This window comes from Streptopelia decaocto (genome assembly GCF_964273445.1).
Source record: "Streptopelia decaocto genome assembly, chromosome: 6".
Classification (NCBI taxonomy): Eukaryota; Metazoa; Chordata; class Aves; order Columbiformes; family Columbidae; genus Streptopelia; species Streptopelia decaocto.
Genome location: NC_138660.1, coordinates 34,510,086 through 34,536,093, shown reverse-complemented (window position 1 = coordinate 34,536,093; position 26,008 = coordinate 34,510,086). Strand labels below are relative to the sequence as shown.

Genomic DNA, 26,008 nt, shown 5'->3' with positions numbered 1-26,008 from the left:
TTGGGGGACAGAGCGTGGCTGTCCCCATCCTTGGCACCCACGGGCCAGGCTGTCACGTCCCTCACCTTCCTCCCAGGGTGCGCAGCCCCCCTGGCCTGACATCTGCCATCTTCCTCATGAAAATATGAGCATCAATTGACTAGAAATGAGTGGCAAGTCATTAAGAGTTTCCCAAGCAAATAGGCCAGGCAGGAGGAGAATCTCCCACCAACCCTTGGCTTTGGGGACCCCTCCCCCCCGTCAGAAGATACTTTTAATTGGGGTTTGTATCCAAAAGCCCCCCAAAACCAAGCCCAGAGGCACAGCTGCCACCATTGTCCCAGGAAGGCTTCAACTTCCTAAAGGCAAGAGGGATCCCACCCTCAGCCAACCCCTCTCCTTTTTTTTTTTTCCTCTCTTTCTCTTTTTTTTTTTTTTTTTTCATTTAATTTTATTTTCCAAACCACTTGATCTTTGCTTGGGAACCTCCATTAATTGCCTGGGTTTGCCTCTTCGCCTGGTCCCTTTATCATTATTTATGGCCTTTGAAATTGTGTAAAGTTCCCTTGACGTTGAATTTACAAGTTTGGGGGCTTTTTTTTTTCTTCTTTTTCCTTTTTTTTTTTTTTTTTTTTTTTTTTGTTCTAGCTTTTGTCCTCGCCAAAGACGTCGTGTTGGAAAAGGCTTTGAGCCGGCCAACATGAGAGGCTCGCCGGAGAAAAGGGAGCAGTCCTCCATCGCTTTTAATTCTGCCGTGTTGCTGAATGGCTCTTTTACATAATTGCAGAAGCAATTTCAAAGCCAAGCCAGGGGCTGACTTTACCCAGAACCACATGGAGTCTATTTGGGGCTTTAAAAAAAAAACGAGGGGGGAGAAGAGATAAAAGCGTGAATAAAATAATAAAACAGGGTGGTTTTTTTTAAAAAAAAAAGGGGTTTCAATGGTTTGGAGGCAGCAAATTGGTGTGTCGGATGGGGAATGTCACACGCCCTGGGGGAGCGGGGACCCCCACGGAGGTCCCTGATGGCATCGCGAGGCGTAGGTGCTGGGTGGGGAGTCCCACGGGCGTCGCGCGGGGCGGTGGGCGCTCACGCGTGGGCCGCCCCGTCCGGCGGCCGGGAGGCGGTGCTGAATGGGGAGAGGAGGTGCTAGGGGCGCGGTCTCACCGCTCAGCCCCGCCCCGCAGCCCTCCCGCCCAATGGGAAGCGGCAGCCGCGGCCACGTGGGGCGGGCCGAGTTCCCAGCCGGGCAAAATGTGAATGGGCGCGGGGGAGCGCGGGCGGGCAGAGCGGCGCGGCGGCGGGGGCGCACGGTGGCGGCGGGCGGGGGGCCAGCCCCGATGTGCGGGCGGCGGCGGCGGGCCGCGGCCCCGCTCCGCCCCGGCTCTGCCCCACGCGTGGGCGCTGCGCGACTCTGAGGAGGAGGAAGAAGAAGAGGAGGAGGAGGAAGGTGGTCGCTGCCCGCCGCCGCTCCGGCATGAGCGCGGCTTTCCAGCCCTCGCTGATGATGATGCAGCGCCCGCTGGGAAGCAGCACGGCCTTCAGCATCGACTCGCTCATCGGCAGCCCCCCGCCGCCCGCCCCCGGCCACTTCGTCTACACCGGCTACCCCATGTTCATGCCCTACCGACCCGTGGTGCTACCGCCGCCCCCCCCGCCGCCCCCTGCGCTGCCGCAGGGCGCCCTGCAACCGGCGCTGCCCCCCGCGCACCCCCACCACCACCAGCTCCCCAGTCTGCCCACGGGTTTCTGCTCCAGCCTGGCTCAAGGCATGGCCCTCACCTCCACCCTCATGGCCACGCTGCCCGGCACCTTCCCCGCTTCCCCCCAGCACCAAGAGGCCGCCAGGAAGTTCGCACCCCCGGGTAACTTCGATAAAGCAGAGGGGATGCCCCCCGACGGCGGCGGCGACGACGGCAAAGCCTTCCTGGGGAAGGATGGAGCCCTCCTGCCCTTCCCCGCCGCCGACACCGTCCAGGCCTCCCTCGGTGAGTGAGCGCCGGAGCCGTCGGGGGGGCGCAGGGTCCCGCTGCCCGCTCCGCACATCACCCTCAGCGGGGCGGGCTGGGAGGGTCGAGGGAAGGGACAGCCCAGGGGACCCGCGGGAGAGGTGGCAGGACTGGCCCCTGGGGTCCAGTGACCGCAAGGCCGAAGAGAAAGGAGCTTTCGAGCCCCTGCCTCTTGAAAACAAAATAATAATAGAATCAATCCAACCAAATGAAAAACACCAAAACAATCGAAACCAAACAGATTTTGGAGGATGGACCTGCGGGCCAGGGCGGGGGGCAGGGGTGCGGTGGCTGCGGGACAGAGAGTACCAAGTGCTAATGAAAGGCCTCTGCTTTACTTCCAGCCGGGGCTCTCCGGGGCCAGGGGAAGGAGGACCCCAAAGCAGAAGAGGACGCAAAAGGCAAGGAGGAAAGTTTCTCCATGGACAGCGATCTAGACTATAGCTCGGACGACAACATCCCCAGCCAGGCGGCTCACAAGGAAGAGGACTCTGGCAACACACTGGAGGAAAATCCCCAAAACCCCCCCAATTCCACCAACACCACGTCCACAGGCAAAAACCGGCGGAGGCGAACAGCCTTCACCAGTGAGCAGCTGCTGGAGCTGGAAAAGGAGTTTCACTGCAAAAAGTACCTGTCCCTGACCGAGAGGTCCCAGATTGCTCATGCCCTCAAACTCAGCGAGGTGCAGGTGAAAATCTGGTTCCAGAACAGACGGGCTAAATGGAAACGGGTCAAGGCGGGCAACGCCAACTCCAAGACAGGGGAGCCCTCCCGAAACCCTAAGATCGTGGTACCCATCCCGGTGCACGTCAGCAGGTTTGCGATCAGGAGTCAGCATCAGCAGCTGGAGCAAGCCCGACCCTGATCTCTCCCTACGCTCAGAACCACAAGTTTTTGAGGGAAAAGTTTCCAAATCAGGGTTTAAATACAACTCACCTCTCCCTCCCCCAGAAAAAGAAAAAAGAAAAAAAATGAAGCAAAAACCCTAAAGCATACAACAGCCAACAAGAAAAAAATCCTACATGAACGCATGGCAAATCCCCACCATGAGCGAACTTTAAAGCAAAACTTTCCACTTACTGAGTCAAGCGAGAGTCTGCGACAGCAAGAGGCTTGGAAACTGTTTTGGTTCAGAGCAGGAATATCAAACCCTGGAAGAGACACACAGATATTTATTATTACGCTGCCCCACTTTGTACATATTCGTGCTGGCTTGGCTACACTGGGGACCACAGATGCGATATGGTGTCGGCACCGGATCCAGCAGCGATCTGCCCGTTGTTCCCCCCCCTCATCGGCAAAGACATCCCCAGCAAAACCTGCAGCGCGCCTTTAGCCATCTTTTGGGTTTTGTTTCTTATCGGGGCAAAAGGTAAAGAGACGAGAGAACAAAAACGAAAGAAAACTAAGAGTTTCATTTCATGCCTTTTTTATTGTTTGATTTTATTTCTGATGGCTGAGTGGCGGGCACTGGGGGACGATTTTTTAAATATATTTTTTTGCCTGGCTTTCTGTCGATTTGGTTTGCCTATTCTACCAAGCCATGTTTAAAAGAGAGAGAGAGGGGAGGGAGGGGGGGGAAAGCACGATCTTCTCTATTGTGTTTAATTTATTTCAATGTAGCCTATTTCTTTATAAGTTATGAAATTTAAAAGCAAACTAAGTCTTGTGAATAAAAACCGACAAAGAAACAAAAAAGACGGAAAAAAAAAAAAGTCCTCCAGCCCTCGGCTGTTCTGTCCAGAATTTGGCATTGAGCTGATTTTCCTTTTCCCTCCTGCGCTGCCGGAGCAGAGCGATGCTGCTCTCGCCTTTTTTACGAAGCCACATTCGTTGTCGGGGAGGGGGGAGATGGGCAAAAAGTTTTCTTTTTTTTTTTTCTTTCTTTTTTTTTTCGGGGGATGTGGGAAGGCTGGAAAAAGGCTTTTTGTGCGAATAAACGTGGATGGCCTTGACGGGGGGGTGGGCAGGGGCAGGAACACCCTTTCTTCCCCACCCGAGCAGCCGGCAGGTTCTCAGCTCCGTGTTTTGGGGGTACAACCGCTCTCCCCCCAATCTTCGTGGCCTCTTCCCCAGTGCAGCCGGGGCAGGGATGGGCCGGGGGAGGAAGATCGGGGCCGGAGCGTCCCGCGTCCCCCCCACCCTCATCCCTTTAATCATCCCCCGCCTTTTTTTTTTTTGCTTTCTTCTTCCCTGTTTCACCCATCCCGTGATTTTCATCCCATCCGTGCCGGTGAAAACGGCGGCCGTCGGGGGCTATTTGGAATTAAAAAGCATTAATTTCCAGAGGAAGAAGGGGTTCTGGGGGGGTCTATTAAAATTAAACTGGGTCATTCAAGGGAGGGATTCGCTCCCGAGGTAACGGCGAGGCTCCCGGGGCAGGCTCCGGCAGGTAAATCAAGGCTTGGCGTTGGTCACGTCATTTACAGCCCTTGCACTTCATTTACTATTATTATTATTATTATTATTATTGTTTGTTAACGCCGGGTTCGCGCACCGAAACGAAAGGGCCCCGGGCAGCATCGCCGCCAGCCCGCGGGGGGACAAGTGGGAACCCACGGGTAAACGCAGCCTTTTCGGCAGCCGCCGCCAACTGCCCGCTCCTTTGGCTCGTTGAAAAACAAATAGTATTATTATTAATAATTTTCTAATTTCATTTCGGCGCGAGAGGGAACGAGGAGCCGGGACACGCGTGGGGCGGCCCCGTCCGCCACCCTCCTCGGGCTTCCCAGCGCTGCTTTTCTTCGGACCGCCTTTTTTTCCTCTAATATTTTAGTTTGCTTTTAGTGCAAAGGGGATGTTGCTGGGAAAGCGCAACCCGGGCCGGCTCGGGCGAGCAGCAGCCCGGCTGTACCCCCATCGCCCCCCCCGGGGGGGTTGGGTGTATTTTAGGGAGGAGCAGCTGTTCCTCACCCCTGTCCCCCCCCAGGGCAGATCTCCCTCTACAAGCCAGCATCTGCCCCAGGCGCTGGAAAGTTATTTGCTCCGCGGTTTGGGGTCCCCCATCACCCACCCCCACCAAGGAGAGGGGCTTTGGGGCTGGCGGGGGGAGCCCAGGGCCGCGGAGAAGGAGATAAACAAGCGAGGGGGTTGATAGCTGTCATCATCACCATCATCATGGCTTTCATTTGGCTGCCTAATGAGTCAGATCACAGGCAGAGAGAAAAATTGTCAATCGCCCAGGCTCTAATGAATTTTTTTGCAAATTGTAATCAAGCCAGGCCGTCTCAGCTCGCTGATTAATGAGACCCAGGAGGCCCGGCCAGCACCTCAGCTTTTTATTCCATCCCGTCCTCCCTGCACTAAATTAACAGCAACTTGTCTGAGCTTCAAATTAACTCCCAATGATTAATTCTGATGGGGGGGTCTGAAGAATAGCTCGTCCTAATAGGCACTGGCCTCTGATGCTGTTTGAAATTAATACACTTCCCCTTTGGCTGCCGGCTTTAATCCAAGGTTGGGTTTTGACATCACTATATTTGTTGTTACAATAAATTCCTCTTACATCTGCAGATCAAATAATTGCAGCGCTCGGGGAGCGCAGCAGAACTGCTGGTCTGCTTCGCAGCAGCCCAAAGTCAGAGGGGAAGGAAAGATACCCATTCCTCTCCACCTCACTTCCAGCCTGCCTTAGGAAAACCCCTTTTTTTATATGTATATAAATATATACAAAATATATTTTTAAGTCTCCAGGCACCACCATCCAAATGCACCGGGATGTGGTGGCTGGAGGAGGCCACCCCCTCCAGCTGGGCAAGGAGCACGCTGCCTCGCTCTTAAATAAGACATCACAGCTTTTAAATCCCCCCACACCTCCCCTTGCCCCCTTGCCACAGTGACCCAGCAAACTCACCGCATGCCAGGGCTGCTACAGAGACCAGACCAACTCAGTGCATGCCAGGGCAGGTCAGGCAAAGGGTCGTGGGGGGGACTCCATCCACAGCCCCCACTTCCTCAAAGAGGGCAGCTCTGCCTTCCGCTTTGTCTCTGTTTGTGTTGACTTAATTGGTTTAATCATTTCAGCTGGGACTGGCCAGGCTCGGCTTTGTGCCTTTTACCTGCCCCTCCTGCCCCCGGGGATGAGGCTGCCTTGCCGACAAGGATCCCTTTGTGTCCAGGCAGGGGGTGCTGGACCCTCCCTCTGTTGGGGTTATCCCCCCACCAAGATGGTGTGGGCCTCTGCCCCGAGCATCCCCCAGAGCAGAGCCAACCCCAATATCTGGAGAGGCAGGCGAGGGGGTCTGTACCCCTGCTGGGAATACCCCCACAAAGCCTCAGCATCTCCCCTGTTCCCCAGCGAGTGCAAATTAACCCCTGCAAGAGACACCCGCCCCTCTGGGCTCGCTGTCCTCCAGGATTGGGAACCCCCCTCACGTGCTTCCACAGGGCTGTATCAATCTTCATCCGTGAGGAAGAGAGCGATGAGGCTGGTAAGCGGCCACTAATGCAAATTCTTGCCATCACCATCATAAAGCACCCGGCACCCTGACACACAAAAGCAACACCATATGTACGAAGACAACCTGTATGAATTATAAATTGCATCATAAAAATTGATTGCCTATCCCCAACCCTTCAGAAACACATGCTGGGGGGGGGAAGGACCGGGTAGAAACCGCACCCCGAAGCGGCTGCCCCACAGCTGGAGGGGATGCTCTGCTGAGCCACCCCACAACCCTCATGGGTGCGAGGTCCCTTCCCGTCCCCCTCCCCATCGCCGCGGGATGCTTGCCCGCCCCTTGCTTGCTCTTTTCTCCTTCTCGCTACGCCTGGCCCATAGAGAGCCTTAATCTATTTATTTCAAGCCACTTCATCCTCTCTCTCGCTTTTGTCCCGGCCCCAGCCTCTGGCTTTGTGGCACGACCACTGAGGTTTTAAAAGCCCCTTCCCCTATAGTTTGAGGTCTCCTTGGCTGCCTGAATTACAATGGCTAAAACAGGATTACACTGACCTGATCCTATTAAACTCACCAATCGATCTGTGCTGCCCTGCCTCCGGCTCGGCAAACTTACTCGCCTAACTTTCCCGGAGAAGAGAAGTGAAAAGCCACCTTTCCAAGCAGGCCTGAGGGAGGAAGGGAGGATGGAGGCTATTTCTTTTTTTTCTGATCCACATGGATTTTAAACCTCTGCTTTAGCTGCCAGCATCTCAGCCCCGGCAGGAGTTTAAGTCATATAGATAAATCATATATAAAGGGGTATTTTAGCTGTAAAGTGAAACAATTCTCCCGCCCTTTGGTAAGGGCAACTCTGAAGCTGCCTGCTGCGTGGCGTGCAGGCTTCTGGTCCTCCTGCAAACAACCCGGTGCAGAGAAAACCACTGGGAATAAACATCCTCAGCCCCTTGCTGTGATGCTGAGCAAAGCCTGAGCAAGGGCTGCCTGTGTTTGAGGTGCCCATGAGCCCCCGGGTACCCGCTGGGCTGGGACCCCTGATGCAGCCACGCAAGCACCTCCCCACTGATGGTTCCATGTCTCTCTGTGCCCAGGGGACGGTGTCACTGGCACAGGCAGGGCTGACCCAGCAGTGAGTCCTTCCTTGCTTTTCTTTATTAAAGGAGCAGAGGAAGAGGAGTGCAGACCCAGCTTAGCAACATTTTCCTCATCTGTGGGTAAAAGGACCTCGAATCGGCGGTGTTATCCGCTGCCAGGGGATGCTCTGCATCGCCTCGGTGCTAGGGCATGCCACCATCTGCAGAGGAACGGGCGCCTGGAATTAATCCCCCGCTGTCCCTCGGGAAAATAATTACAAGGCAGGGGAATAATCTAAAAATGGCAGTAAAATATGGGGTGTTTACACTGACCTGCCAGGATGACTGAATTAGTGGCAAGGGGCCTGAATTAGTGGGAAAGGGCCTATCGCTGACTCCAGGGGAGCAGTTCTAATGCTCAGATCCTATTAATTAACAGAGTGAAAGACAAACTGGGGACTCCCATTTATAATTTTCTAGGAGCGTGTTATCAACAGTGAGGAGCTGGAGCTCGCAGGGTGAGTATGTGTTGCCAAGTGCCTGAAGTTCTTCCCTCTTCACATCCCCAATCTGCTCTATAGGGTACCAATACCCCAAAACTGAGCTCCTAAAAAGGGGCATCAGCAATGATTTTTTTTTGTTGTTTTTCTTTTAAAGGTAACGTATCCTGATGCTATCTCAGGTGACAAAAACTGCATCTGCCTAAGTCTAAATAGAAATCTTTGCTCCTTTCCTTCCACTTGTGGTCCTGAACTCAGAAATTATGTAGGAAAATGTGGACAAGGCTCCCCAAACCCGTTTGAGATACATCTGCCTCCCTTGCTGGAATTCCTAGAAGAGCCAAAAGAAACCACGGGCATGGTTATACAAATTCAGTTATTGCTCTTTTTTTTTGGCTACCCTGCTCAAAGTGAACCAGCCGACTTCTTTCGGTGATAGCAACATCTCCATACCCAGAGTCCTCTTGTGCACATCCCCGAAGCATCCTCAGGGCATGTCCCATCACCCCAAACTTGGCAGCCAGGGTAATACACACTATGAAATACACAGCACCCTGCCCCCTCCACTGCTACATTAAAATTACCAGGTCACTCTCCTGCTAAATTTCAAGGCCCTGCACCAAAGCTGGAAGGTACCTAAGAGATTTTAAGTAGCAATAACTGGTTTATTTTTTCTCTACTGCTTGGGAAAAAAAAAATATATTTTTCTTAGTGTTTTTCACCCAAAACCACCAAAAGGATTTGGGTTGAAATTCTCTCTTCCTCTCCAAACACTGAGACAGTGCCCCAGATAACTAACACACTGTATAACCCCAACAGCAAGGACCGGTGCAAAGAGTGACTTAGTCCAACTGGCACCAGTAGCAGCAGCTTTCTGGTCCCTCCCTCACAACCAACATTCATCTCTTTGCGCAGAGAAGACAGATAATAGCAAAGACCTGCTGCAAACCGTCGCTGCTTGTAGATATGCCATCGAGCGCTGAACATTTACAAATAGCCTGTTCATTGCTAAGAAGCCACTTGGGCTTTTATGAACGTCGTTATGGCCGTGGTCTAATAGTATCTATCAAAAACATTGCCTTTCTGAATTAGGGTAATGGTCATTTTTAAGACACACATCTGTATTTTTTTTAAACAGATGCTTGGCTCCTAAGCCCATGACTGCTATTTCTGCCCCTCCCCAATTATTTTCATATTTCCCCATTTCCAAAGCGGCAATAAGTTTCTGAGAAAGAAGGGTAATAGGAAGTCTCTCTCTAAGAGAAATTGTTAATTTGGGATTTATAAAGGACTTTCCTTAATGAATAATAGTTGAGATCGATCTGTCTTCCTGCCTCATTCTGCAAAGTAACATTTGTAAAGTAAGGTGATCCCAATTACTCCCTCTAATAACCCTCTCCAGCAAGAAATTTCAGAGCTGCAGCCATGAAACTCGCCCGCCTGCCTCTGCTCTCCCCAGTGCCATGAGCGTCACCTGCATCAGGCCTTTCTGGCCTCATCCAGCTTGTCATCCCCCTTCTCCCTGCCCAGCATGGACCAGCTCCATCACCCAAAAACCCCAGGGTGGGATGTCCTGCAGCCCACCAAGAAGGATGCTCCATCTCAGTCCTCCCCAGTACCACCAGCCATCACCACTGGCTGCATTTCAGAGTCCCATGATGAGATTGTCACCCCTTGCCACCAGGGTGCCAGGGTCCAGATGGGGTCTGTGGCCCCCCAAAATACGCGATGCTCTGGCACCCACCCACCTCCTGGCTTATCAGAGAGAGGAGATTGAGAAGTGACCCGATTATTGTCTGCAAGTGCCTTCATGGGGAGAAAATACTGGTACTAAAGGGCTCTTGAATCAACAGGAGGACAGCAGCATGAGAACCGATGCTGGCAGCTCCAGCCAGTCAGACTCAAATGAGAAGCAAGGAGCTTTTTCTATTTTTTTCTTTCTTTTTTTTTTTTCATTAAAATATGGAGGACCATTAAATATCAGAGCCAATTAACAAGGTGGGGGGTCTCTCCAGCCCTTGGGATCTTCAGCTCAGGTCTGGTTGCCTTTGGGGAAGAAATGCTTTAGCCCGATACAAGTTTCTGCCGTAGCAAGTGCCTCCTCCAGCTCTTTTGTCATGTCTGCCCTTTCATGCTTCCTCCCTTCCCTTTGGCTCCTCTCTATGGCAGGGCATGGAGGCATGAAAATCCCATAAATCCCATTCCCTTCCTTCCTTTGCTTGGTGCCATCCCACATGCACATCCCCATCGCACATCCAGAGACTGGTGGGACTTCTGCAGGGGCAGAAGCTGAGGGAAGGGACCTTTTTCACCATTAACAAAGTCCCGCTTCCCCAGCTCCCCCGCACTCAGGAGAGAGGCAGACTCTGCCACAGCACCAGTGCTCCCCTTTCTTCTTGCCTCCACGCAAGAGACATCCTGCATCAGCCCCGAGATGCTCCGGCAAACCCAGGGAACACTACCAACACTTTTCTGGTAACTCCAGGGCAAAAGAAAAATCCAGAAAAATTCTCCTTCATGTATTTTTTCAAGCAAAGTATAATTCTCTTTTATATTGCCTTCATGCAGCTGGAGGGAACTGAGAAACTCGAGCTGTAAGAGGCTTGCTCTAGGTCACCTTCAAAAGAGGTGACCCACAGATGACACTGCCTTTGGACACCTTGTCCCTGAAACAAGGACTATTTTGGGTGTTTGAGCTCTGTTACACTGCTGTTGTGCAAAGGGCAGAACGTGCCCCTATTCTATCCTCGCCTGCAAGTATCATCCTCCCGGTGAGCCAGAGCTGGTCTGAGCTGAGCGCGGTGCTTGGTGCTTGAACCCTTCCTAACCCCTCAGGGAAGGGATGCTGCAGGTACCACCCTGCCCACATCTGAGCTCAGGCACTCACTGAGCAAATTTTGCCAGCTCTGAGTGCTGGAAAGGATGAAATCCTGACATTATTTGTTCACCTGGCACAAACCTCAGCACTGCCAGTATTAACTGGCCAGGCTGATTAGTGGCAGCCATCAGCCAATAAATAAATTGGAACCATCTCCAGACCTGATTAGCTTGCTAATTAAGCTCAGTTACAGGGAAATCTGCAGTCAATCAGCCCGGCCATTACCAGTTGGATCCGCGGAGTGGGAGCTATAGATGCCGTATTTCTGGTGGAGAGGAGGAGGAGGAGGGGAACGTGCTGGGGGTGGGAGGGAAGGTGCTACCAAAATCCACTTTCCTCAGCTGCTCATCCATCTGGGGCGATTTCTGGCAGCCTTTGGTGCCCCCACACTTGCCTGGGCTCCTGCCCCGATGCTGTTGAGGCATCATGGGGGCATTGCCCCCTTCTGCTTCAGTTGCTGAGCTGTTTGGCAGCACAATCCCTTTCTAGTCCACAAACTCCCAGGAACTGCAGGATGCCTTCAAAGACAGCCCATTGGAAGGGTAAACACAGGGCTATGATGTGCAGCTCTGACATCTTGCTCTAGCCACACCATAATGCTGATGGATATCTTCATCCCAGCACAGAGACCAAGGGCTCTCAGTGGTTTCCTCTTGCCTGCAAAATAGACGTAGCATCCCCCATATGGCCCAAAGCATCGGTAGAGTTTCAAGACACGTGCCCATCCGTTGTTGTCTGGATTGCAGGATGAGCTGTTTTGGCATGTGAGGACCCCTTTCCTCCCTCCAGCTGCAGCCCCCCTGGCTTGGCAGCTGTTGGTGGGCGTGGGACTTCTGCTTGTCTCTCTATCCCTTTCTTCTTTCGGCTCTGGCAACTCGAGGCTGTTCAGGATCCCAGCACTTGGTTCATTAGGTGGAAATACCTGACATTTCATTTCTGCTAATCCTCAAAGCCAACGTGAATTGTTTGCCCCCAGGCCAAAATGACAATAAATGATTATTTTCTACTGCAAACAGTCATCAAGAGGTTGTCTTCTAGCTGAGCAACAAGCAGCCCTTGGTGTTGGCAGCACCCAACAGTGCCTTTTCTTAAAAGGCCTGAGCAAACCCCAGGCATGTTACATTCCCTGGGAGCCCAAAGTTAATTCCCCAAGCAACTGGAAAATGCTTCAGATGGTTTTGCAGCGCCACATCCTTTCATCCCCATGGCACAGTATCACCTTTTCCTTTCTGCCGCTTTTGCTCTTCTCATCCTCTCTTTGGCAAATGCAAGGAGTCTCCCTGGCTTGAAAACAAACAGATCTGGATGTCGAGGAGCAGAGATCGGTGCGGGCAGAATGCAAATAAATAAGTGCTAATTGCTGGCAGTGGTGCTGCGTGTAGAGCGTGGTTATTGTGACCACATTTATTGGCCAATTAAAGGTTTTACTGGATGTTAGGTGAGATAAACAACTGCCTGGTGGGTTTCCCAGTCCTGGCATGGGTTTGTGGTTTTGCTACAGCACATTGAGTGGTTTCACCCGGAGTAACCATGTTTCCCTAATGCACCCTCCCAGTAACTCCTGCAGTCTGTGCTCTCTCTTTATGGTTGGACTTTATGATCTTAAAGGTCTTTTCCAATGTAAATGACTTTATGATTCTCCAAAGTCACACTGCTTGGGTGGGAATTGCAATGCAGCAGGAATGCTTCACCAGGGAGAAACTGAACTGCCTGCTTCTCCCTGCGAGCATCACCTGCCTCAGATCCACCATGGAAACAGAGAAAAAGTGCAAAAGGATGAGCTCCAGGGCAAATGATGCTGGCTCAGAAGGGCTTTGTGTGCGATATGTTGTTCCCCAGCCTGGATTTTTGCTGCGTTTTCTGCAGTGAAGTTTCTGAGCAACATCTCTGGACACCACTTCTACCTCCTGCCACCAAGTCATTGAACAACTCAGCATGAGGAAAATGTGCCCCCCCTGGGAAGGGCCATCGGGAAGATCAAGTGAGCCAAGTGAGTCACTCCAAACCAGGGAGTCCCACTGCCACCCTTCCTCCCCAGGGTGCTGCAAAGGGAGAAAGGGAGCGGGGAGGAAGATGCTGGTGGTTCTTCACCACCACTGCTGTTCAGCTGAGGAACTCCAACTCCTTGATGCAGGATGCTGTGGATGCTCAAAGCTTTCAAGAGATGGAGGGTATCAGTCAAACTGATGAAATAGAAATCCACTGAGGATCACTAAACTCACTGAAAACAGATGACTCAGAGGTCCCTCAATTTTGAACAGTTACAGGCTGGGGAAATACATAGCAAAAGCCCCATAAAATCTGATTTTACACTCTCCTCTAGCACTGGCTTTGGCCACAGGTGGAGAAAAAGTTTTGGTGTGGGTCGATGTTTGGCCTGTCTCTTTAAGGCTACTCTTACCTGATATTCATGAAGCATAACAATTTAAATTTTGTTTATGAAAATAGCTGAATTTGGATGAGTCTGGCTCTCTCCTGGAAAACAAACCCATTTACCATGGAGGGTCAGTCCCATCCTACCACCATGTTGCATAGGATCACTGTCTGTGCCGTTCTCAGTCATCTCATCTATCGCTCTCTTCGTGCCAGTTTGGATTTGTGTTAAAGAATAAATAAGAAACAGCAAAACTGCCAAGGGAATATTTTGAATGAGTGCTAAAAGGATGTGGGTACCTACATAGCAAGTGCTTTCTGGGCTCTGGAGCAGTTTTCTTGAGCTGGTACTCCCAGTATCCATCAAAGCAAGGGTGGAGACATACAGAAAGGCCTTATGGAAGAACAACAGCCTGGTGTCTAGAGTAATTACTTTTTTCTTTTATTTTTTTAAAAAAGAGGGAGGTTTCCTTCTACTCCCATTATGGGAATCAGTAGTTTTCTTTCCAAATATCTTCCTGACCCCTGTTGCTTTGCAGTGAGATATTGTCTTTTCTTCCTAGGCATCTATGAATGCCACCAGCTGAGAACATTTCAAGGGTATATGGGGGTGAGCTTGGCATAGGTGAGAAATGTGGGAATGAAAGACATCCTCAAATCTGCTTCACCATTTCTGGCACCAGAATCTTCCAGGAGAAGCCAGATCTTAGGAAGGTTGTTAGAGAGTGAGCAGTCAGCCATGCCCATCGCAAAATCAAACCCTGTACCCTTTAGGAGGGCAAAGGAGGGGAGGGATGGGTGACTTCTACAAAACACACTGCTATAGCTTTACGCCACCCAGGGAGAATCCAAAACAAGTTCTCTACTTTTGAAGTTCTCATTTCAAATCCAGAAGGGAAGAACACAAAGCACCCTCCTCTTGCTTTGGTGCTGGTTGGACATGTGATGGGGTTAAACAGGGTGGGAAAACCTTGTAAGAACAAAGGCGTACAGTTCCTGCATGATGAACAGTGATGTAGACCCCAAAAAAAGGAAAAAAAAAATTCTACAAGCAGTCCTGCAGTTTCTTACTCCCTACAGTGTTGGTGCAGCCTCCCAGGAGCATTTGGAGAATTGAAGAGCAGAAAAGGAAATTAAAACCTCCCCCAAACAAATCCCCATCAGACAGGACAGAAACGACAGCTCCCTGCAGGTGGGAGACCTCATAGGGTGGGCAATAACCTGAAGAATGAACAAATTTAGGTCAAGGCACAAGCAGACATACAAACCAAACCCACCCAACCCCCAGTCCTGCACTCTGGGCAGTCCCACTCAGTCTATGAAGCAGCAAGCTCACCTTTTAATCTTGGCCAGGTCTTCTCTTGAGCAAAATCCCGCTGCAGCGAGGTCTCTGGTCTAGTGATGCACTGGAGAGCCCATCCATCTTGGTATTGGTTTTGACCATGCTGCCTTTGGTATCAGCCCATGCACCCTGCTGGGTGCAAGACTAGGAAAAGAGACATCCCCAACCTGCTGCTTCCCCACTGCTTATCTGTGGCTATCATGTCCCCCTCTTTGTGTCTCTTTTTGAGGGAAATTCCCCACTTTTTCCACCCCTTCATAGCGCTACTCATTTCTGAATATCCCTAATTTCTCCATATCTTTTATAAGGTTGGCCAAGCATAGATGGCCAAACTAGCGTTGTCTTGTTCCATGGTGCCCTTATGATCTCAAAAGGCATGTTTAATTATCTGCTGTTCTCTGTGAAGCCACCTCAATACTAGACAGCTCTCTTGGCCTTACGTAGTGTTGCCACAGCCACTGCTATCACTAACTGTATCACCAACCCATGAGATGTACTGGTTCCAGCAGGGACCCTTGTGGCTGGTTACCAGTCTGCTCAGGTGCAAACCTCTTGCTTTCCCCTCCATTCCATCTCGCAACCTTCTGCAATATTTTGTCTTCTCCTTGGGCCTGCTTAGATTCCTGATTTCTTCTCGTGATGTGCTTGGGCCAAGAACTTAAAAAATGTAAATAAATGCCAATCAGTTGCCCATGGTTCAGGGCTTTAAACGACTTGTTCAGAGAAGCCTAATAGAGAGTCATGATTTTCCTTCAAAGAAGAGATTAGACCATACCATATCATGACCTTAAAGATGTTTTATTATTCTTATTTTAAATGATCATTTCAACCAATTTAGCAGATACAGATGTAACCATTACTGGCCTAATTCCTTGGATCTCCTCCAGAGACTCTTAAAGTCTAGGTGCAACATTTACTACTCTCTCTTCCTCGAGGAGAATAACTGTTTTTAATGAAAGCTCGCATATTTTTGCTGGGAGATCTGTCATTCAGTTCACAAGCTATTTCAGAACTCTTAGATATACACCATTACAGTCCGGTTGACTTATTGCTTTTTAATTTATCAATTTGCACCATTACGGGCTCTTCTGACATCCCAGGTCTTGGATAATACTTCATCTTTATTACTGGCAAAGAGTGACAGTATCTCATCATTAATATGAGAAGAAAGCGGGGCCAGGGTGGGTGTATCTCAATAACACGGCAATGAAGACTCAAACAAAGAAGCAAGCTGTGACAAACAAGTTTTCTTGTCTTTATTAGAAAGAGACCTATACAATATAGCAGCCTCTCTCTGCAGTACTTTACAACTTTTTTTCCTTTTTTTCTTTTTTTTTTTTTTTTTTTAATTGTTCAGAATACTGTACAGCTGACACAAAAATCTCAACATGGAGAGAGAGGAAAGGGAAACATAATACAAACTGGCATACTTAATCAAACCAAAATCATATGAAGCAACAAGCAAAGTGAAAAGTTTGTCAATTGGTTTAATTACAGTACAAACAATATAAATAAAGCATCAATGAGTCATTGTAAAACAAACTTGCTGAATGAGGTAATATAAAACAACAACAAAATACTTTTTTTTAATAATTTCCACACTGTCTTGTCATCATTTATACATTACTATTTACAGAAACAGAAAAACAAACCCCAAAGCTTGCTATATATCTGCCATATGCTAGATATCTTCTGCCTCTACCCCAATAAGAGGTCCCAGGTGTCCCTACTCACCTGGGCTCTCTTTCTCCCCTTCCCAACCAGAAAGACAAACATCACAAAGCAGAAAAACTGAAAGACTTGGGGGCTAAACACAGTCAAACATAAAATCTAGCCTTTGCAGGCGGTCACAGGTTAAGGAATAAAGAAAAACACCCAAGTGGTGCTGATGGTGCCTCCCAAAATAAAGGTGCTGGCTAGATTGAACCTCAAATCACAACCTCACTGAAACCAGGGGCCAAACGCCGACTTCAGAGGGGTCAGGATACAGCCCATCCATGCCCAACTCTGCCATCCTGAAGCCATTTTCCCTTGGACTTGGGCAAAGGATTCGGGATACACTCAAACTCTGCTGAAGTCGAGAGGTTTAATGCAGCAGGAGCTGCAGAATCGGGCCCCGGCAATCCCAAACCAGAGTCCAAAGGCAATCATTACACAAAACAAGCCCCCGGTGTTTCCAAGAACTCCCCTTTCTAAATACCACCCCACTTCAGTTTGTGCACCCACCTATGCAAGTGGCCAACAAGCGAAAGATGCTCTCGACGTTAAAATAGTAAGAGAGGGCTGGACCAAACGCGTGTGGTCCCCTGGAAACTTAGTATTCCCACGGAGCAAGGGCTGTGCTTTCAGAGGACAGGTACGTCCTGTTTGCCCTGTGGATTTGCAAAACAAGCTCCATAGATTCAATGTCTTGAATCTCCAGATACACTGGCAAAAATGCCTGGAGGGGTTTTCCACAGCGTTTCAAAGAAATTACTTTGTCGCAGATGCAAGAAGGGAAGTAAGTGATTCTCTCACCACATGTACTCAGCCGTGTTTCCTACCACACCTTGCCCAGCTCCAGCAAACATCCTTCTCACCCTGCCTGGCTTGCCCTCTCCTGGCTGATTTCCCCTGATACCACTGTAAACCGAAAGCAAGGGTAGAAACGGTGTGAAAACACTCTGTCAAGTTTTCCTGGACTACTTGGTACACGCAAAGCCTCAGCACATGTTAGCCGAGGTTTGTCACTCCCTCATGGCAGAATTTTGGGGTTAGAGTACAATGGCTGCAAATACGTGGAGGGAGGGATGAGGAGCTGCTCTGTCCCACCTGGCAAACGCTCTTCAGAAACATCTCACCGCCATCGTCCCCAATGGCTCCACAAACAGCAGCAGGACCTGAAGCATTGCTGAACCAGCCATAGGAGGGCAGCCCACTGATCCTGAACTGAAATTCAGCCAGTAAGCTGAGTTTCAAGCAGATGTATATATAAAAAATGGCCTCTGAGCAGCAAGTCCTCTGTTCTTCTCACCTTCAGCATCTCCTTTCCCAGCATTTCCCACGATAACAGCGTGGGGCTGGATTCCTTCTCTCAAGCAAAGGGCTGCCCTAAGGCCCAGTGACCAAGTCAAAAGTTTTCCGAAGTTGAGTGTTGCTGTCTGAAGGAGCTGGATTTGCTTGAATACCTGAGGCAGGTATCTGTGAGAGTCCTGAGTGCCTGATGGCTCATAAGAGCCGCACTAAGCCTGTGCCTTGTATTCCTGCATCTCACCACCCCTCGAGCAGCTGTCCCCCCTCCTGCGCTCTTGGAAATGGCTGTTCTTGCTCAAATGGGAAACTTGCCTGTTTATAAACATCTAACCAAACACCTGGCTCTAGATATTGGTTTTGATTAACGTGTAAATGTATGTGTGTACATTTCTACAATTGCTAATAGCAGCATGTAGAGCATATATGCATCTAGAAGCACACACCCACACCCCAAATGCAAAGCACATGTAGTTAGTGACCTCCATGTGATACGTGGCCTTAGGACTCCAACCACCTTGACTGCACTTCATCTACCAACTCAGCCCCCCAGATCTGGGAACTAGTTGCCAAATCACAACGCACCTTCAGCACCAAAACCCTTCCTCAGTCCTGCAGGAGCTTGAGGTTTTCCCTCAGCACAGATCAGACCCTATATCGAGTTGCTGTGAGGGGCTTTACTCTACCTTGTCATTTGAGAGGACCAGGAAAGTGTTTTCAGCTACTTCAGTTCTCAGAAACAAAAAAACACCAATCGGTTCTGGAAAACGGGGTATACGCAAAAGAGCTGATGGTGCATTCACTGCCAGCAAGCAACATGCCATGCCATTAGACCTCTGTAAGCATCCCCACCCACCCCACCTTCACATTTTGTACATAAAACACAGGTAAAAATTGCTAGCTCTGAAGCAATGCAAAATAGTCAGTCTTGGATATGCCACAGGGATTTGGGAGACAGGTGGACATACAGAGATGAAGAGGCTAAAACTGTTGAAGCGCAAGGTGTTTTTACTTCATCTGCCCACAAGCAAAATCCCCCTGAACATTCAGGAATGATTGTAAATGATGAGAGTTAATTCATCCACACATTGCTGTGACTTGAAATGAAACACAGGGGCCAAGACAACCAGAAGCATGCCTAGTGATTTGGGGCTTACAATGGCTCAAAAAAACCCCAAAGCAACCTTTTATTTTCAGAAATCATTCAATCCTCCTCTCACAACATGAACTGTTCACAGCTCCTGAAAATCTTGGCCAAAACCCTTCAAACCCCCCTTTAAAACGCGAAACAGATTCAGTCAACTCAAGGTAAACAGTCATGAGATGAGACCACCCAGTATTTACGCTAAAAAATGGCCCACACTAAAGAACAACCCAGAACCTAGAATATCGTAATACAACAAATCTACCTACCTACAGCTTTGGATATTTTGCTCTATTACCTTTATACTTTTTTAAACAGGAAGTTGTTCTCAAACAAAACCATTCAAACCAACCTTCTTTTTGCACCTTAGAATGTAAGAAGTCAAAACTCATTGCAGAACTTTTTAATTTGGGGTAGGTTTAGTGTTTTTGTACCTTAAAAAGAACTCTAATCTGGAGTGTGTTTTGTTTTTTTCTGCCATGCAGCAAACACAAGAACATGCAAGAATGGTTTTCCACACAATAGATTTTACCCACGAATCACTAACAACAGAAGCAAGTGCTCAACTGAGAATCCAAGACTAATAGCTAGAGATCCCACGTACACATCGGAAACAAAGATGCTCGGTGATGAGATGCAGATGGGCAAGTTGTGTCCTATCCAGCCAAGGTGGCCTGAGGTTGGTCCCCAACGCTGTCCTCTTTTACCTTGAGTCCCTCCAGCCACAATGACCATTTATTCCCTGTTAAGGTGCAAACGCGGCTCCCCGAGTCATTTGGAAAGGGCCCCTTCGGGACCCCCTTGTGAAATCTGTGCTTGTCTCCACCATTACTACTTTATACTAGAAACTACAAATTACTTCATTTCTCCCGATCTCCATACAAATATAAAAGATGAAGCTATCCAAACCCCATATAATCTAATTATACTACATTACAGTGCCAGAGATAATATCTAAGCCCGTATCTGCATTCCCACCTCTATTCCTCTCTCCCTACGTTACTCAGCTTCCTCTGGCCAGGGGAAATCGCCAAGTGCAGCTAAAGATTTTTTTGCACTAACACACATAATTTAAGGAAACAGGGAACAGACAGCAAATTAAACAATACTAATGTTTACAGTTATTATACACTATGCCCAAATGCTTAAAAAATCCTCTCTGCCTTCTAGGAGCTCACCTGGCTTTCTGAGCAGCATCTAACTCAGAACATACCAAGGCTCTACACAAATAGCTTTTCTTCTGCTTCCTTTTACCAACGAAACCAGAAATCTGGTAATGGGAGCCCTTGGCCAAATCTCTGCACTGGCAGGACCCTGAATTTTCCAAAGGTTACATCTTATTTCCTCATAAATAGCAAGGTTCAGAAGCTGGATACAACACATCCAACTCATCTCCACCATCCAACAGCAATTAGCTTAAAATAAACAGAACGAAAGTGCTGATGTTAATAGCAATGGCGGATTCACTTCTAGTGTTTTAGTTGTTGTGGATAAAGTGCAGAGGAAAGAGGATTTAAAGGTATCTGGGATAACAAAAAGGGTTAAATGGGGGACGCAACAAAAATCACAGCCGCAGACTCCATTTTTTGGAGAAAACAGCTTTAGCTAACATGTTTCTGCTGGGATTTCTTATTGACTGGATCTCAATTTAATTTGCTCATAACACACTCAAAGGGCATAAACAGCCTGGCAAGTGGGTTCCATAAAAGCAACAAGAGGGGCTAAACACGAGACGAAGAACAGAAAGCAGACGGGTTAACAGAGTGAAAGCAATGGGAATGATTCCTGCAGGTTCTCCAAGTGTCAGGATATATCACCTGTTTTTGCACCTGGATGGCTTCAAGAACATCCTCTGCAAAGTGCAAACACGTCCCCTGAAAACGCATGCGGAACCTGGAGACCTCAGCTCACAAAGCCAAGTCCCACTGGGCTCCAGCCTTGGAGAACTTCATCCTCATTCTCAGCTGTGGCGGGAAGGTTTTCCCTTCTCTCCTTCACCGTGCAAGAAAGGGATGGAGTCTACACTGACTTCCTTGCCAGGTGGCCTGTCCTACTAGCTCAGGAGGTGCTGCACAACTTCTCAGAGCCATGCGACCAAACCCGTTTGAAGCGGAGATCTTGTAGCCGACACACCGTGAGGCACAGACCCTTGGGGTCTGTTCTACCATGGCTGGAGCATCACTGGCTGCAGTGCCAGAGAAGGGCTCTCCTGACTTGGACACACTGCTGGGAGATCTCCTGTCTTTTGAAGGGATTGCCATTGTGTGTACATCCAGGTACCCTCCCCACAGATGCTTGCATGTTTAGGGAAACCATCGCATACTCTACATCACTTCAACATAGGTACTGACAATGCTTACACATTCAAGGGAAAACTATGTTTAGGTTAAATTCAACTGTGCTACTGCTTAATTGAAGTATGAGGTTATTAGTTGGCTAGCCTGGATTTTTCCTATAATACAGTGTAAATTCCTTCCCTAAAAATATTACATACTTTAAGATTTGCCTTCAGAAAATTTTTATGAAAGGAGCGTATAATTCTTCTGCATGAAATCTGCATGACAGCCTGGTTGCCCTTGTTTCTCAAATATCACTCTCAGCTTTAAAAGAGAAGGTGACCCAAAGAGAGCATTAAATTATGTACAGAAAATATTTTCAGTTAGGAAAAAAACACAGCTCAGAAATGGAACATGCATTAAGAACTTAACAGCGGCAAATCTGCCTACCATGTATTTGAAATATTGGACTGGCTTTTTCGATACCAACGCCCATGATGCTCCCAGGGCAAGAGCAGACAGGTATAGCACCTCTGGGACCATGATTCCTGAATCCCTGCTGTGTCCCCCTGGAGGGGTGTAAAACTCACGAGCACCAAGACACAGTGGGCTTCACAGCATCCCCTTCAGCTGCACGTTAGAGGGGTTGTCCCATCGCTGAAGGACCACCCATCAGTACCAAAGCTCAGGGAGCTGCATGGGAATGATGGAGAAACAACAATTATAACAGACACCCTTCCTCAATTAAAAAAAAAAAAAAATTATCCCAGTATGAAGAGAATCAGCTGTAGCCTTACTCTGATGCAGCAGCCTGGGCTGGTTGAAGAAAGGTTTCCCCCCCAAATAGTTAAATGTCTACACAGTAACAAAGTACAAAATGAGAACATCGCGAAATAGGAAAAAGCTGGTCAATATTCTCGTGTCTCCACCTTGAGGCTCACTTTTCTTTCACAATTTGATGATTTTTACATATTTTTTTCCCCTTAAGATACCCAGATTATGTTTTTTTTCCTTCACATTTTGTCCACGTATAGCTTTATTTAGCAATTGCTACACTCGTCCCACTTATATGCAAAAGGAAATCCACAGCCCCAAGGAAGAGCACCACTGAAGGCTTGGGAAATACATATGAGCAGGTAGATTTGCAAATTACTATGCTGTGTGCACCTCACTGCCTTCACATAATTGCTCCTTTGCCATCAAATTCAGTTGAGTTTTCAACTTTCTCCGTGATATATCCTCTTCCACATCTTCACATTGCCATAATCCACTTAAAAAAAAAAATCACTATTCTGCCTGCCAAAAACCATACAGCCTGCTTCCCCATTCCAGAATCCTACTCCGTTGAAAACAGGAGAAGCTGGGATCTGCCTGGTAATACCAAAACAATCAAATGAAGTATTAAAACTTGGAATTCAAATGAACTGTCCAGGCTACTTTCACAAGCCATTTTTCTTCCCGAAAGCAGCCAAGTTGGGAGTCAAGCGCAGCCATGCCCTGCCCGCCGCAGTGAAGGCTATCAATTCTGAACTTAATCAAATCTGATCTTCCCACAGCCAGGCTGGGGCTTTTTGTCTTGGCTTGTGAAAGCTTCGTGACTTCTGGAGTAAAATATATTTACAGCGCTGAGAAACAGCCTCTTTTTCCTTTCAAATAGGTCTCATCCACTTTTTTTTTCATGCCAAAAGTGCCATAATCTCCTCCTGATATGTTCCTCAAAGGCTTGCGATGGAAACAAGAGTTTGCTGCTGGGAATATTTTCAATGTACAATGATCTGTAACCCACAGATCCTAACTAGTTGCACATTATCTACTACATATCCATTACAGTTTATAAATTAACAGAGATGTAATTTTCTGTACAAAAAAAAAAATCAATGCATATTTATGGTTTTTTTTATTCAAATAGATTTTACATACATATAATCTAGAGACACAATACAAAAATCTGTATAAGTTAGGCAATGCATCACAGGAGTGACCAAAAACTCAACACATTTACCTTGGCAAAAAGACAGAACCTATTTCTGCTGGCTGAAAAAATATTAGCCTTTAATGCATTTATTAATTTCACTACACATACTTGAAATGTTTTTCCTTAGCGGTATTCATTATTCCTTTTTGTGTTTCATAGTTACTCTTATTTATTTTTTCCATTTTGTTTTTACACCAAGGAGACTGCAGTCAAATAACACTCAGCAACTCATTTCCTCTCTTTGGACTGAAAAATTAAACAGATACTAAATTATGACAGTGAATTTAGAAAGGAGGGCTCCAAGGGCTTGAAAGAACATGTCTGAGATAATATGATGCTTCTAAGAATATTGCAATCACATCCAAGCAATCACCGAAGCGTGCCATGTAACTACCTCCTCAGCTAATATGCTTTTTTCTCCGTGATGACTAATCATGTTCTATTAAACAGCGGTAATGCTGGAAGAACTCAACTATACAAGTGTAATGAAGCCAGTATTCTCCCCGGACAGATTAGCTACAACTGATTTGACACATACCATCATAGGAGCTTCAAACCTGACAAACTCTGTGCTTGCTTCTGATTTATGCCGTCAAGCTCTTCAGAGAAGAGAATGAAATCCAGGCGTCGCGTTTGGTAGAGGTGAAATGTACTGATGTGCTTAACTGTCAGTTACAGAAAGTCACCATCTCTCCTTCCTTCTCCTCTCACTCGCCTCTCCCTCCGCCCCTTCCCTGCACGCTTTGGGGGAGCCTGCGTCCCCAACCCCGGGGACGACCGCTCTCCCATGGTCCCGGTGCCACGCGTGGCATGTCCTGCTAAACCCACGTGCTCTCGCCTGCTTGTTTCCACCGTTCGAGAGCTGTCACTGAAACAACTGCTTTCTCTGCAGCCCCTTTTGCTCCTTCTCATCCCCTCGCGCTCTCCAGAGGCGCCGTTTCCGGATGGGACAGGGATGTACCGGAGGGAAAAGGGAAAAGGAGAGTTACCAGACTCACAGAGCAGAGCTGTGATGGGGATGGAGGAATGTGAGGCTGCGATGTAATCCAGGTCAGCGAATACACGAGTGAGCTCCTCAGATGATGGTGGGCATCCTCCCGCTGCTGTTGTTCCGGTTATTGTTCTTCCTGGACAGGTTTGGGGTGGCCATGAGGACGAAGCGCTCGTCAGGGCAGCCGTACTGGAGGAGAACATCGATGCACTCCTGGCTGGAGGCCTGCCGGGCGTAGGCCAGCGCCGTGTTCCCATGGGCATCGCGTGCCATCACGTCGACGCCGTACTACGGAAAGAAGAGGCGTGTTGTTGGAAACCGAGGTGCCAACAGAGCATTAAGATAGAGGGAAAGTACTTGAGACAGCTGGGTTTGAATGTAACTGAGGATGGGGAGGAGGGAGAAGAGACCAGGCAGGATACCATCCTGATAATGTGCGCAGCACTGAGTCACATACATAAAAGCTTCTATGGGGAAAGGCTCGTGTGTGGGACAAAATTCTCCATGCTGGTGTTTCAAACAGGTGCTAGGGAATTTCCTCCTTCTTCATTTCCTACACAATCCTCTACTTTCCATCAATTAGCAGCAGACAGGCAGAAACACACTTTTTGATCACATTGTTGTCTTTTGAGAGCGTGCAATGAGGAATGTCTAGACTTGGGACCAGCAAAGGCTTTGTGGACCCCACAGGAAGGAGGTTTGGGTGGTCCTGCTGAGGGACATAGCCAAGCAAAAACCAATCCAGCCGGACCCCTCCCCAGACACCACGTACTTACCCAAATCAAGAGCTGCACTAACACCACGTTTCCTTTCCTGCACGCCAAGTGGAGGGCTGTGCGCCCATCCCCATCTCCACAGGTCTCGTTCACCTCTTCCCGAGTTCCGTGGGCAAGCAGTAGGATGACTGTCCTCAAGTCTGCCTCAGCCGTAGCCCTCAGGAGATGCTGGCCCAGAGAAAGCTCCAGGCACTGCAGTGGGGCAAGGAAGAGCTTCTGCTCGTATTTCGCACGTATCCAGCGCTCCTTTTCTTCCCTAGAGGAGCCAAAGCAGAGAGGTCACTCTAACTCAACTTTGTTGATTCTGTAAAATGGTGCAAGTTCAGCTTCAGCTATTGTTATGCTAGCAAACAGCAGTTAAACAACATGAGAATTATTCCCCCTTCAAATTTTTGGCAAGAAAGCCCTCATAGCAACTGTTTACCCAAATCTTGTATTTTCAGTGATATTTGTGTAATCTGTTTCATCATTACTGAGCCATATTATTGCAATGCCCAAGATCCCCCTGGGTGGATGCTGTTCCTAGGGGGTCATATGACCACAACAGCCAGGAGGTCTTAAAAAAACCTTGGGCTGCCATGGGGGCTGGAAAGAGCCCTCACCATCAAGAAGACAAAACAGGCAGCCTGGTTCCATGTTAAGGTTGTGCTGAAAAATACATTACAGAAAACACATCAAATTTCTGTGTCTAAGACTAGAAGTAACCAAGCATTTCAGACAGGAGAGCAAGCCCTGAAACGCACAGCCTGGCTTGCAGGGGTGCTTTTTCCTTCTACAAGTTGAGTAATGTCTCCTATGCAAAAGGCATATGGATGGTTCTTCTGTTTGTTTTTCCAAAATGCAAACCACCAAAACAATACTTTTGAAGCACCATTTCCTCCTGATATGTCAAAGAACTATCAAAAGCTTTCTGGATGGTATTAGGTTACACAGGAAAACAAGGACTACAAACAAATCCTTCAAGTCTCCATTAAAAAATTACCATACAATTATATGATCTAAGAGATCTAACCCTAGACAAAGTCCCATTTAGAGGTACCTCAGGTAATCTGTCCATCCTGTGAAAACCATATACATCACCTAAGCCAAGCAACTTGCTACTGGTGACAGAATTTCTCCTCTGGAGTACAAAAGGCAAAGCTCTGTTTACGCCTTTCAGCCTTGTTTACAGTACTCCCAGTAATCTAGTGTCAGGTTAACCCTAATCTGTTTTTAAATACTTATGTAAACAGATCCCTCCAACAGTAAATCTGGATTAGTTTTGCATCGTTTCCTGGTACATGT

The 26,008-nt window shown here is 48.3% G+C and overlaps 2 protein-coding genes across 8 annotated transcripts in view; one reads left to right on the top strand and one right to left on the bottom strand.

Annotated features, from left to right (window-relative positions):
- Positions 1 to 1,456: 1,456 nt before the first annotated feature.
- Positions 1,457 to 3,170, top strand: GBX2 (gastrulation brain homeobox 2; the record flags this gene model as incomplete). Its single annotated transcript, XM_082056395.1, has 2 exons — positions 1,457 to 1,967; positions 2,333 to 3,170. The coding sequence occupies 2 exons, from the start codon at positions 1,457 to 1,459 to the stop codon at positions 2,854 to 2,856; spliced, it is 1,035 nt and encodes a 344-aa protein (XP_081912521.1). The 3' UTR covers positions 2,857 to 3,170.
- A 12,615-nt stretch (positions 3,171 to 15,785) lies between these two features.
- The window catches only part of AGAP1 (ArfGAP with GTPase domain, ankyrin repeat and PH domain 1), a 365,836-nt gene continuing 355,613 nt past the window's right edge, over positions 15,786 to 26,008 (bottom strand). For all 7 annotated transcript variants that reach the window (XM_082055530.1, XM_082055531.1, XM_082055532.1 and 4 more), the window contains 2 exons: positions 24,725 to 24,980; positions 15,786 to 24,236 (listed from right to left, as the gene is read on the bottom strand). In XM_082055530.1, the coding sequence (XP_081911656.1) occupies positions 24,033 to 24,236; positions 24,725 to 24,980 (460 nt within the window). In that variant the 3' untranslated portion in view covers positions 15,786 to 24,032. The remainder of the gene's footprint in view (positions 24,237 to 24,724; positions 24,981 to 26,008) is intronic.